General features: G+C 44.4%; 1 protein-coding gene across 1 annotated transcript; it reads right to left on the reverse strand.

Annotated features, from left to right (window-relative positions):
- Positions 1-2,271: 2,271 nt before the first annotated feature.
- Positions 2,272-3,081, reverse strand: LOC115128072 (hatching enzyme 1.2-like). The gene has a single exon (XM_029657680.2). The coding sequence runs from the start codon at positions 3,079-3,081 to the stop codon at positions 2,272-2,274; it is 810 nt and encodes a 269-aa protein (XP_029513540.2).
- Positions 3,082-12,560: the final 9,479 nt, after the last annotated feature.

The following is a 12,560-nucleotide window of genomic DNA, read 5'->3' on the forward strand; positions in this document are numbered from 1 at the left end:
AGTGTTCTATAGTTCCATTATAGTCATATTGATTTAGGAGTGTTCTATAGTTCCATTGTAGTCATATTTATTTAGGAGTGTTCTATAGTTCCATTGTAGTCATATTTATTTAGGAATGTTCCAGAACTCCATTGTAATCATATTGATTTAGGAGTGTTCCAGAACTCCATTGTAATCTTATTTATTTAGGAGTGTTCCAAAACTCCATTGTAGTCATATTGATTTAGGAGTGTTGCCACGTTCTAACCTTTATTCCTTTGTTTTGTCTTTATTTAGTATGGTCAGGGCGTGAGTTGGGGTGGGCAGTCTATGTTAGTTTTTCTATATTTTCTATTTCTGTGTTTGGCCTGATATGGTTCTCAATCAGAGGCAGCTGTCTATCGTTGTCCCTGATTGAGAACCAAATTTAGGCAGCCTGTTTTCCTTTGTGTTTTGTGGGTGGTTATTTTTAGTCTTTGTGTGTCTGCACCAGATAGAACTGTTTCGGTTGTCACTTTGTTGTTTTGTATTTTTGAAGTGTTCAGTTTCTTATTAAAAAGATGAACACTAACTATGCTGCGCTTTGGTCCTCCTCTCTTTCTCCCGAAGACGTCCGTTACAAGTGTCCCATAGCTCCATTGTAATCATATTGATTTAGGAGTGTTCCATAGCTCCATTATAGCTCTACAGATGTAAAGGAAGATAGGAGCAAACATGAACATTTTCTTTGGGCTTTGAGTCATTTCTATACTTTAAAACGCATGAGGTGAGTCTTCATAACAGAACCAGTGCTATTAGATGGAAGAGATAGACCTAATGGCAAAGGGAAAGAATCCATATGCTTTTTAAGAAATCTGCCACAATATGTCATCTACTGTATTCCTCTGCCTTTGTACTCTTGCCAAATGCACTCATTCCACTGGACTCAAGAAGATGCCCAGTTCCATTTTAAGAGCACTTTCACATGCACATGCATTCCTCCTAGTACCAGAGATCCTAAGATTGCTCGCTCTTTCTACATGTAATTCAAAATGTGGCTCATCCTCATCCACATTAACATATGACACTGAACAGATAGGACGTTGTCCATGGCCAGCGTCCCGAATTAAACCCTGTCCCCTATTTAGTGCACTATTTTTGACCAGGGACCATAGGGCATGGGCCCTGGTCAAAAGTAGGGCACTATGTATGGGAATAGAGAGTGATTTGAGACGCAGGGCTTCCACTATGGCAAAAGATATGGTTTCATACAGCATTCAGAGAGAATGTGTGTGTCTGTCTGTGGGACCAGGGTCCGGAAGATACGTGTGTCTAGAACAAGAAGGATGGAGGGAGACTCTGCAAGTACATGGTCAGTGGGAGTGAACCAGTAGAATCCCACTATCTGGACAGCCCCCGTCAGATGATTTATAGATGTTCAAACTAACTATCAACAACTGTTCAACTAACCCTAACTCTAGGTTAATGTTCATCCCCTGGCTCAACCCTAACCATAACCCTAACCCTAACCCTAACTCTAGGTTAATGTTCATCCCCTGGCTCAACCCTAACCATAACCCTAACCCTAACCCTAACTCTAGGTTAATGTTCATCCCCTGGCTCAACATTAACCATAACCCTAACCCTAACTCTAGGTTAATGTTCATCCCCTGGCTCAACCCTAACCATAACCATAACCCTAACCCTAACTCTAGGTTAATGTTCATCCCCTGGCTCAACATTAACCATAACCCTAACCCTAACTCTAGGTTCATGTTCATCCCCTGGCTCAACATGAACCATAACCCTAACCCTAACCCTAACTCTAGGTTAATTTTCATCCCCTGGCTCAACATTAACCATAACCCTAACCCTAACTCTAGGTTCATGTTCATCCCCTGGCTCAACATGAACCATAACCCTAACCCTAACCCTAACTCTAGGTTAATTTTCATCCCCTGGCTCAACATTAACCATAACCTAACCCTACACTAAATGATGTAGTGTGGACAATTGACTGAAATTACTTGACAAAAGAAAGATAGAGGACTTATGTGCTTCCTCATGAGATGTATTTTTATTTCCATTACTATCAAGTAATGAACATGACAAAATGAGTTAACCACACGTTGCCTTCAAACAACACAATGCCAGATCATTTTAACATTGACAGTCCGACATCAAATTCAGACATCAGATTCAGACATCAGATTCCGACATCAAATTCCGACATCAAATTCAGACATCAGATTCAGGCATCAAATTCAGACATCAGATTCAGACATCAGATTCAGCTCCAACTTTTCCCTCCCTTTAACACCTGTAGAGCTTGTTAACCCTCTGAACGTCGATCGCAGACATCTCCAAGCTCTGTCCGATGGGCACAGTGGCGTCAGGAATAGGAGTGATCGTCTCCTTCCTATACACAGTGCTGAACGACCATCTATTATAATGCATGACGGAGGAGTAGTCATAGGGAATGTCCAGGTTGTTGGTGTCCTCTTTGTCGAAGTTGGGCTCCTCCCCGCGTTCAACATACTCCCAGTTGATCCTGATGTACTTGTCGCGGTCACTCCTGTTCTGTTCGTGGTAGAAACCCAGAGCGTGGAGCAGCTCGTGCTGGATGGTACCGTGGTAAACACACCCTCCTTTTTCGAGGGATATGAGCTGCTTACCTCCGGTTTTTCCAACCCATGAAGAACAGCCGGATCTGCTTTCGATGCTAAGGTAGTCCCTCTGGTTGCTACGTTGGACGAAGCGCACGCAGGTCTTGGCGTGGAAGGTGTTCATGGCGTACTTGATCTTCCCCTGGGAGTAAGAGTCAAAATCTGAGCTGAGCGTGTAAGGAACCTTGACGAGGTTCTCTGACTTCTTCCTCTCCCAGAGACATTTGTTGGACCACAAGCACCTGATGGCAGTCCTGGTTCTGGGGACCATGACGTCTCCTTCCATCAGCATCTCTGTGGTGCCATTGTTGGTCTCCAGGATCCTGGTGGTGATGTCCACCAGATCATCTAGGTCTTCTGTGAAGACCATCTCATCCTTCTCATCCAGCTGGAGAGGGTGGGCCTGTGTGAGTCCTAGGAAGAGGAGGAAGAAGGAGAGAGAAAGAAGGTAGGCCATTTTTCTTAGCAGTCGGAGAGACTGTTTGGGTGTCCTCTTTCGCTGTGGCTGTGGGGGACAGCCCGGCCAGCCGGATGCCTGACGAAGACCCAGATGACACAGGACACAACATTCTCAGAAGCCTCAACTCGTGACCAATCCATCCTTGAACTGGCTGAACCGGCTGGTCATCACTCTCTGTACCCAAAGTAGCAAATGTTTCACTGTTCCAATTGTTCAGTTGAAAGTTGTATCAGTTTCATATCAACCAACGTCTGTACTGATGCATGTATGGGTCATTCAGAATGACTACGTAATCTTCAGACAGAGTAATTAGCCGCGTCTATTCAAGTTGTTCAGGTAATGTAATGTATCTATACCAGAGCTGTAGGAGTTGTCCAGCTATGCTGCTACATTCTTTATGATGCGCCACCACCAGACCAGACACACTCTCCCCACACATTCCTAAACCAGAAACTCTGATTGTAATTGCCCTACTCTGAGGCCGCTGTAGCCTGGTTGAGGCATTAAAGTCTTAGTGACTAGAAACATGGTAAAGGACAGACAATACTGTATAGTCCACAAGTGGTAACAATTTCATTTCATTCAATAATCCGGTTTACGTTAATATGGTGTTTTAAAGGCCTTATACCCAATCATTCCAATCCTAGCTGTGCTGAAGACATTGTACTGGATACACATAGACTGTGTGTCTGGGGCTGGTGTTGGTAGGGTTATGGAAGAGTGGAGGTACAGGAATGCTGTTTTTGATTCTGTTAGACCCCATAGCAGCACTGCAGAGATCCTAAAATGGTTGAGGATTGTGAATGGTGTAAGTGGGTGGTGACGGAGTGGGTGAGTGCACAACAGATAGAGAACAGGCTGAGTATCTCTCTCTGTATATATCCCCCTCGCTCCCTTGCTCTCTCTCTCTCCCTCTCCCTCTCTCCCTCTCTCGCCCTCTCGCCCTCTCTCCCTCCCCCTCTCCTTCTCCATCTTTCTCTCCTTCTCTCCCCCTCTCTCTCTCTCTCTCTCTCTCTCCCTCCCCATATCTCTCTCTCACATACTGTAATTCATCCTCCAGTATTTATCTACATGTGTGTGCCACACACTGGTACGCTCCCTCCTCCTTCCTACACCACATCATCAGACATAACCACAGTTCCTAGTCTTCATTCATCCCGCCTGAGGTGAGAGGGCGAGGAGAACTGGGTCTGATGTATGTCCATGGGCCTGACATACAGACACTGTCTCCATACGTTCTGCTTCACACTGATTAGGCTACACAGTGTGAGGAACGACCTTGGATCAACTGCACTTCAAGGATAAAGATCTGTATATGGCTGAAAGCTACACACTCCTCTATGTTGAACCATCACTCTACTCACCCTCCCTAATGGTACATTCACATATAGAAATGACTAGTAGTCTAAGGATTAAAAGCCACCCGTGTTAAGTTTGTTTAAATTATTCTACCTTATCAACAAGTGCAAAGATTCTATTTATTTTTCCTTTGATTTTTGTACTTCCTTAGTAACCTGATTAATATGTCTTCATTGCACCGCTGTCATGTTCAAGCTTAGTTAAACGACTGTGGGTTGACTCTACTCTTGTGGTACAGCAGATAGCACCCCTCTTATCACATACAGAGATTCATATAACATTCATGGGAGTTAGATGATCAAGACAGACTATGGTCTCTATGGATAAAGTAATCCTTCTCACCCCCCTTAAAATATTTAGATGCACTATTGTAAAGTGGCTGCTCCACTGGATGTCATAAGGTGAATGCACCAATTTGTAAGTCGCTCTGGATAAGAGCGTCTGCTAAATGACTTAAATGTAAATGTAATGTCACCATATTCCCTAGATACAGATGTAGGATCTTAATGTGAGCCCGTTTGCTACACCAGGAAGAGAATCGTGCGCAACAGGAAAAGTGAATTATTATGTGGATTATAATTCATGGACATTTTTGTAGGGCTTGATACATTTTCATAAGGGAAAATGAAGTCTGAAATTTTAAAGTGGAAATTACCATCCTTGATTACAATGCAAGTTTGCATTTCCTGCTGTGCAGGAAGATTCCTGCAACAACAGGAGGATCGAATTAAGATACAGCATCTGCAGAGCGATACTTTTGACTAGCCCTCCCCCTATGTAGTGCACTACTTTTGTCAAAAGTAATACACTTTGTAGGGAATAGGGTGCCATTTGGTATGCACAGTATGTTCATATCTAGGGTGTGTAGATGAAACTAGAGATGCCACTGTAATGTGATGGATGAGATTTACACTACAGTACAATGCTGAGAACACACAAATGGAATGAGGAGGAGAGAGAGGAGGAGAGGGGGGAGAGGAGAGGGGGAGAGGGGGAGAAGAGAGGAGGAGAGAGAGGAGAGGGGGAGAGGAGAGGAGAGGAGAGGAGAGGAAGAGAGGGGGAGAGGAGAGGGGGAGAGGAGAGGAAGAGAGGGGAGAGGAGAGGGGGAGAGGAGAGGAGGAGAGGGGGAGAGGAGAGGGGGAGAGGAGAGGAGGAGAGGGGGATAAGAGAGGAGGGGGAGGGGAAAGGAGAGGAGAAGAGGAGGAGAGGGGAGATAGGGGCATATTAACCAAATATCTTTCATTAGGGGTGAAAACTGATCTAAGATCAGCGTTTAGTGGCAGCTTTATTGTACTGCACTTCTGTCAGATTTTGAATAAAATACTTGCATGATACCATAACCAGTAAATAAGCACTAACCCTTGTATAGTACAACATGGACAGAAGAAGTCTATTTAGACCTGCTAATTACACCTGGATGTAAACTGAATGTGCAAGTTTTCAGTAGGCATGGTGTTGTGTACTCTGACCAACATGGATTATTAAGGGATCATCACCTAGGTGGAACTGTGGGGTTAGACTGTGAGAAACTCCCATGGGGTGTTTGTACAGGACAGGTAGGATGGACACAAAGCCATAATCCTAATCCAGACACATCTATGAAGGTTCTGTATAAAATACATGGTCTCTCTGGACTCCAGCATCCAGACACAGCCAAGAAGTCTGTCAGATGTTGAATAAAATACTAAAACGTAAGTATTCCAGTCTAGGGAGTCTCCACTACTGCATCCAAAGACTCTTCCCTCCAAAGAGTCTCCTCTCCACTGCCAAGAAAGATGAGCTACTTTAGTTCTCTCGCCTTAGTTCATCCTAGGCCTCTCCGTGGGGATGACGAGGATGGGATGATCTTTAGTTCTTCCTAGGCCTCTCCGTGGGGATGACGAGGATGGGATGATCTTTAGTTCTTCCTAGGCCTCTCCGTGGGGATGACGAGGATGGGATGATCTTTAGTTCTTCCTAGGCCTCTCCGTGGGGATGACGAGGATGGGATGATCCTTAGTTCTTCCTAGGCCTCTCCGTGGGGATGACGAGGATGGGATGATCTTCAGTTCTTCCTAGGCCTCTCCGTGGGGATGACGGGGATGGGATGATCCTTAGTTCTTCCTAGGCCTCTCCATGGGGATGATGAGGATGGGATGATCCTTAGTTCTTCCTAGGCCTCTCCCTGGGGATGACGAGGATGGGATGATCCTTAGTTCTTCCTAGGCCTCTCCGTGGGGATGACGAGGATGGGAGGATCTTCACAGAAGACACAAGGATCAAATTAAGACCACAAATCTGTACAAGTGTTAAATGAATGGGAGGCATGAGTGAAAGGACGTTGGATTTAGAGGTGGTCTTTATTTGAAACCATAAGGTTTTAGTTCCAGGTCCAAAGTGTCTAATTATTTTATCATAATGTCAATTCATTGAAACAGCATGGAAGTAAAAACAGGTTTCATGAAACAAAAAAGTGATCCTCTAGCACCCTCAAAGTCTGGACCTGGAAGTCAGTTCCTCTGAGTTTTCTCATTCTTCCTGTCTGATCAGGGACTGATTCAGACCTGGGACACCAGGTGGGTGCAAGTCATTATCAGGTAGAACAGAGAAGTAGCAGGCTCCGGTCCTCGTAGGGTAAGAGTTGAACACCCCTGCGGTAGAGTTTCCCAAGTCATTATCAGGTAGAACAGAGAAGTAGCAGGCTCCGGACCTCGTAGGTTAAGAGTTGAACACCCCTGCTGTAGAGTTTCCCAAATCATTATCAGGTAGAACAGAGAAGTAGCAGGCTCCGGACCTCGTAGGGTAACAGTTGAACACCCCTGCGGTAGAGTTTCCCAAATCATTATCAGGTAGAACAGAGAAGTAGCAGGCTCCGGACCTCGTAGGGTAACAGTTGAACACCCCTGCGGTAGAGTTTCCCAAATCATTATCAGGTAGAACAGAGAAGTAGCAGGCTCCGGACCTCGTAGAGTAACAGTTGAACACCCCTGCTGTAGAGTTTCCCAAATCATTATCAGGTAGAACAGACAAGTAGCAGGCTCCGGACCTCGTAGAGTAACAGTTGAACACCCCTGCTGTAGAGTTTCCCAAATCATTATCAGGTAGAACAGAGAAGTAGCAGGCTCCGGACCTCGTAGGGTAACAGTTGAACACCCCTGCGGTAGAGTTTCCCAAATCATTATCAGGTAGAACAGAGAAGTAGCAGGCTCCGGACCTCGTAGGGTAACAGTTGAACACCCCTGCTGTAGAGTTTCCCAAAACATTATCAGGTAGAACAGAGAAGTAGCAGGCTCCGGACCTCGTAGGGTAAGAGTTTAACACCCCTGCGGTAGAGTTTCCCAAATCATTATCAGGTAGAACAGAGAAGTAGCAGGCTCCGGACCTCGTAGGGTAAGAGTTGAACACCCCTGCTGTAGAGTTTCCCAAATCATTATCAATATTGGATCTTGTAGGGACTGTGTATTAGCAAGCCTCCCTCAGCCTGTCAGAGATATGAGTATTAATGCACATCTGATGGGGTTTGTTCAAGTAACAGGGTTGACTAGGGGGTGGTAGTGTGTGTGTGTGGGAGAGTTCATCTTCATGACAGAGTGTGTGTTTGGTACAAAGCACAGACTGTGGTGCTCTGTCTGATGACTGCACACACAGACATAGATCAGGGTATTTGTGTGGGCTGTCCAGGCTCCCACATGCCAGCTCTACACTCTCTGTCTGTATCCCAAATCCCACTACTTTTGACCAGGGTCCATACTGTATGTCTCTGGTCAAACGTAGTGCACTAAGTAGGGAATAGGTGGTCATTTGGGATGCAACCTGTCTCTTACACACACACTCTCTTGTCTGGAAGAGGGGATCACCTCAGAGGAGTGAAATCACAGGGAGAGATAAACTGACTTGACTGAGTTTGCCCTGAAATGTTCACCTTGAAAACAGGAGGCAGAGAGAGAGCTGTGTGAGAACATTTTGTTTTCATAAGACTCCATGAGCAGAAAATTAACATTTTGTTGAGATATATTATATTGACTTAAATTCAGTTTGAATTATATTTAGATTTGAGTCATTTAGCAACTTTTACCAGAGTAACTTACAATACATCTTAATGTGGTAAGGTTGTTTTAAAGGTGTAGTTGAACTAAAAGTACCACATTTTCCCACTAGACTATAAAGTGATTGTTCCCTTGTTACAACCCCCTTAGAGAGTACTGGGTGGTCTATGTTCTCTTGTGGTAGTGAGGGAAGCTTTTTTATTGTTAAGTAGCACACTGTGACGAGGGGCAAACCGCTCGCACACACACACACTGTGACGAGGGGCAAACCGCTCGCACACACACACACTGTGACGAGGGGCAAACCGCTCACACACACACACACTGTGACGAGGGGCAAACCGCTCACACACACACACACACTGTGACGAGGGGCAAACCGCTCACACACACACACACACACTGTGACGAGGGGCAAACCGCTCACACACACACACACACACACACTGTGACGAGGGGCAAACCGCTCACACACACACCCACTGTGACGAGGGGCAAACCGCACACACACACACACACACACACACACACACACACTGTGACGAGGGGCAAACCGCTCACACACACACACACACACACACACTGTGACAAGGGGCAAACCGCTCACACACACACACACACACACACACACACACACACACACACACACACACACACACACACACACACACACACACACACACACTGTGACAAGGGGCAAACCGCTCACACACACACACTGTGACGAGGGGCAAACCGCTCTCACACACACACACACACACTGTGACGAGGGGCAAACTGCTCACACACACACACTGTGACGAGGGCCAAACTGCTCACGCTCACACACGCTCACACATACACACACACACACACACACACACACACACACACACACACTGTGACGAGGGGCAAACCGCTCACACACACACACTGTGACAAGGGGCAAACCGCTGACACACACACACACACACACACACACACACTTGGATAACATTTGGGCTGTATCATGGCACATAGGTTATGAAGTGTTTGCTGTCATTACGATGTCCACTAAGAGGACAACTTTGCAACAGATGCCAAGACTGTTGACTTATGCTTTAATGTATCTAGCCTATCTAAATAAGTTGATTCAAGAATTATAGAAATGTATTTCTTGTCATGAATCAAGATCCCTACAGTCCTCTGCCAGATAGCCAGCTTGCATCCATCTCAATCCCAAGCAAGCCTAGCAACAAGCAACAAGCCTAGCAACAAGCCCTAACAGCAAAAGGACCTAGTCACACAAGGAACAGTCCTAAACACAGCAACAAGTGTTTTCTTCTTTTAGTTCCCACCGTGTCTCCATGGTCCACTTCCAGACAAACTGTATTTGCTACCACCAGCCAGAATAGCAGGCCTGGCTATCCTCAGAGGGTCAAGGAGGGCTTGGTACCCAGCCAACAGTGCACTGAGCTGGGCCGGGAAGGAAGGAGCATTGGGGGTGCTTGGATGATCTATGATCCATACCCCCGTGGTTGTATTGAGTCATGGCAGACAGACAGGTAGACAGACAGACAAGTTATGGCATTTTAGTATATAGCTTTCTGGTGGGATAGATAGGTAGAGATTGATAGGTAGGTAGAGATTGATAGATAGGTAGAGATTGATAGATAGGTAGAGATTGATAGGTAGGTAGAGATTGATAGATAGGTAGAGATTGATAGGTAGGTAGAGATTGATAGATGGGTAGAGATTGATAGGTAGGTAGAGATTGATAGATAGGTAGAGATTGATAGATGGGTAGAGATTGATAGATGGATAGAGATTGATAGATAGGTAGAGATTGATAGATAGGTAGAGATTGATAGATAGGTAGAGATTGATAGATGGGTAGAGATTGATAGATAGGTAGAGATTGATAGATGGGTAGAGATTGATAGGTAGGTAGAGATTGATAGGTAGGTAGAGATTGATAGGTAGGTAGAGATTGATAGGTAGGTAGAGATTGATAGATAGGTAGAGATTGATATTGATGATAGGTAGGTAGAGATTGATAGATGGGTAGAGATTGATAGATGGGTAGAGATTGATAGATAGGTAGAGATTGATAGGAGGTAGAGATTGATAAATAGGTAGAGATTGATAGATAGGTAGAGATTGATAGATAGGTAGAGATTGATAGATAGGTAGAGATTGATAGATAGGTAGAGATTGATAGATGGGTAGAGATTGATAGGTAGGTAGAGATTGATAGGTAGGTAGAGATTGATAGGTAGGTAGAGATTGATAGGTAGGTAGAGATTGATAGATAGGTAGAGATTGATAGATGGGTAGAGATTGATAGATGGGTAGAGATTGATAGATGGGTAGAGTAGAGATTAGAGATTGATGGGTAGAGATTGATAGATAGGTAGAGATTGATAGATGGGTAGAGATTGATAGATGGGTAGAGATTGATAGGTAGGTAGAGATTGATAGGTAGGTAGAGATTGATAGGTAGGTAGAGATTGATAGGTAGGTAGAGATTGATAGATGGGTAGAGATTGATAGATGGGTAGAGATTGATAGATAGGTAGAGATTGATAGATAGGTAGAGATTGATAGATGGGTAGAGATTGATAGATGGGTAGAGATTGATAGATAGGTAGAGATTGATAGATGGGTAGAGATTGATAGGTAGGTAGAGATTGATAGATAGGTAGAGATTGATAGATGGGTAGAGATTGATAGATAGGTAGAGATTGATAGACAGGTAGAGATTGATAAATGGGTAGAGATTGATAGATAGGTAGAGATTGATAGATGGGTAGAGATTGATAGATGGGTAGAGATTGATAGATGGGTAGAGATTGATAGATAGGTAGAGATTGATAGATAAGTAGAGATTGATAGATGGGTAGAGATTGATAGATGGGTAGAGATTGATAGATGGGTAGAGATTGATAGGTAGGTAGAGATTGATAGGTAGGTAGAGATTGATAGATAGGTAGAGATTGATAGATGGGTAGAGATTGATAGATAGGTAGAGATTGATAGACAGGTAGAGATTGATAAATGGGTAGAGATTGATAGATAGGTAGAGATTGATAGATAGGTAGAGATTGATAGATGGGTAGAGATTGATAGATAAGTAGAGATTGATAGATGGGTAGAGATTGATAGATGGGTAGAGATTGATAGATAGGTAGAGATTGATAGATGGGTAGAGATTGATAGATGGGTAGAGATTGATAGATAGGTAGGGATTGATAGATCATTTCATCTTTGTTGGGTTTCCTAAAGCGTTATCTATAGTATTGGTCAAAATGTATTGGTCAAAATGTATGCTTCTCTCTAGACAGAATAGCTTTGGCAGAAAAGCAGTAATTGTTTTTGGAAGGCCGACACACACGCAAACTTGATAATTGTTTGGTAGAACGATTCACCACTAAATAAGAAGCATATATTTCTGATTCGTGTATGACCTTTGCTCACACTGATTTCTCCTACACATCTGGCACAAATTACAACCTCTCTGTGGGGTTACGAGGATCTTCACTTGTCCATCAGCGTCTGCTTTAGCTGTGTGCAGGATGAGGTCAGGGATGTAGTGAAGCCATGGATTGCAACAGGTATTCTAGGAATCCATTAAATGATGTGTTTCTATATTATGGGATCACAGAGGGCTATATTGTTTATGAAAACAGGGATTTTCGTAAAGAGTAATTATGTTTAATATAACGTTAAAGCTTAGCTGGATATGCAATCCGGTGCATGGCTACAAAGCTCTTGTTGGCATCCAAACGGTATGTATAGGTCAGACAGGATCGTGGAGGCAGTGTATTAACAGAGTTTATGGGTCATGCACCATGTACAATCCCCCTCTGATATATGATACAGTCATACTGGGACGTGTGTGTGTGTGTGTGTGTGTGTGCGTGCGCGTGCCCGTGCGCGTGCGTGTGCGTGTGTGTGTGTGTGTGTGCGTGCGTGCGTGCGTGCGTGTGTGAGTGTTACACTGGGACCTGTTATACATGACATATGACCATGTGCCATGTGTATGGATTCAGTAGGATGGAACGGCGATGACAGCAGGCATCATTAAATCATTCACATAAAATGTGTCCTGACTGCCTGGGTTTTCAGTGGTCC

Source organism: Oncorhynchus nerka, linkage group LG15 (genome assembly GCF_034236695.1).
Source record: "Oncorhynchus nerka isolate Pitt River linkage group LG15, Oner_Uvic_2.0, whole genome shotgun sequence".
NCBI classification, from domain to species: Eukaryota; Metazoa; Chordata; class Actinopteri; order Salmoniformes; family Salmonidae; genus Oncorhynchus; species Oncorhynchus nerka.

What these genes read in the sequence shown, in the direction of transcription:
- LOC115128072 (XM_029657680.2), bottom strand. Translation starts at nt 3,081, where the DNA reads ATGGCCTACCTTCTTTCTCTCTCCTTCTTCCTCCTCTTCCTAGGACTC.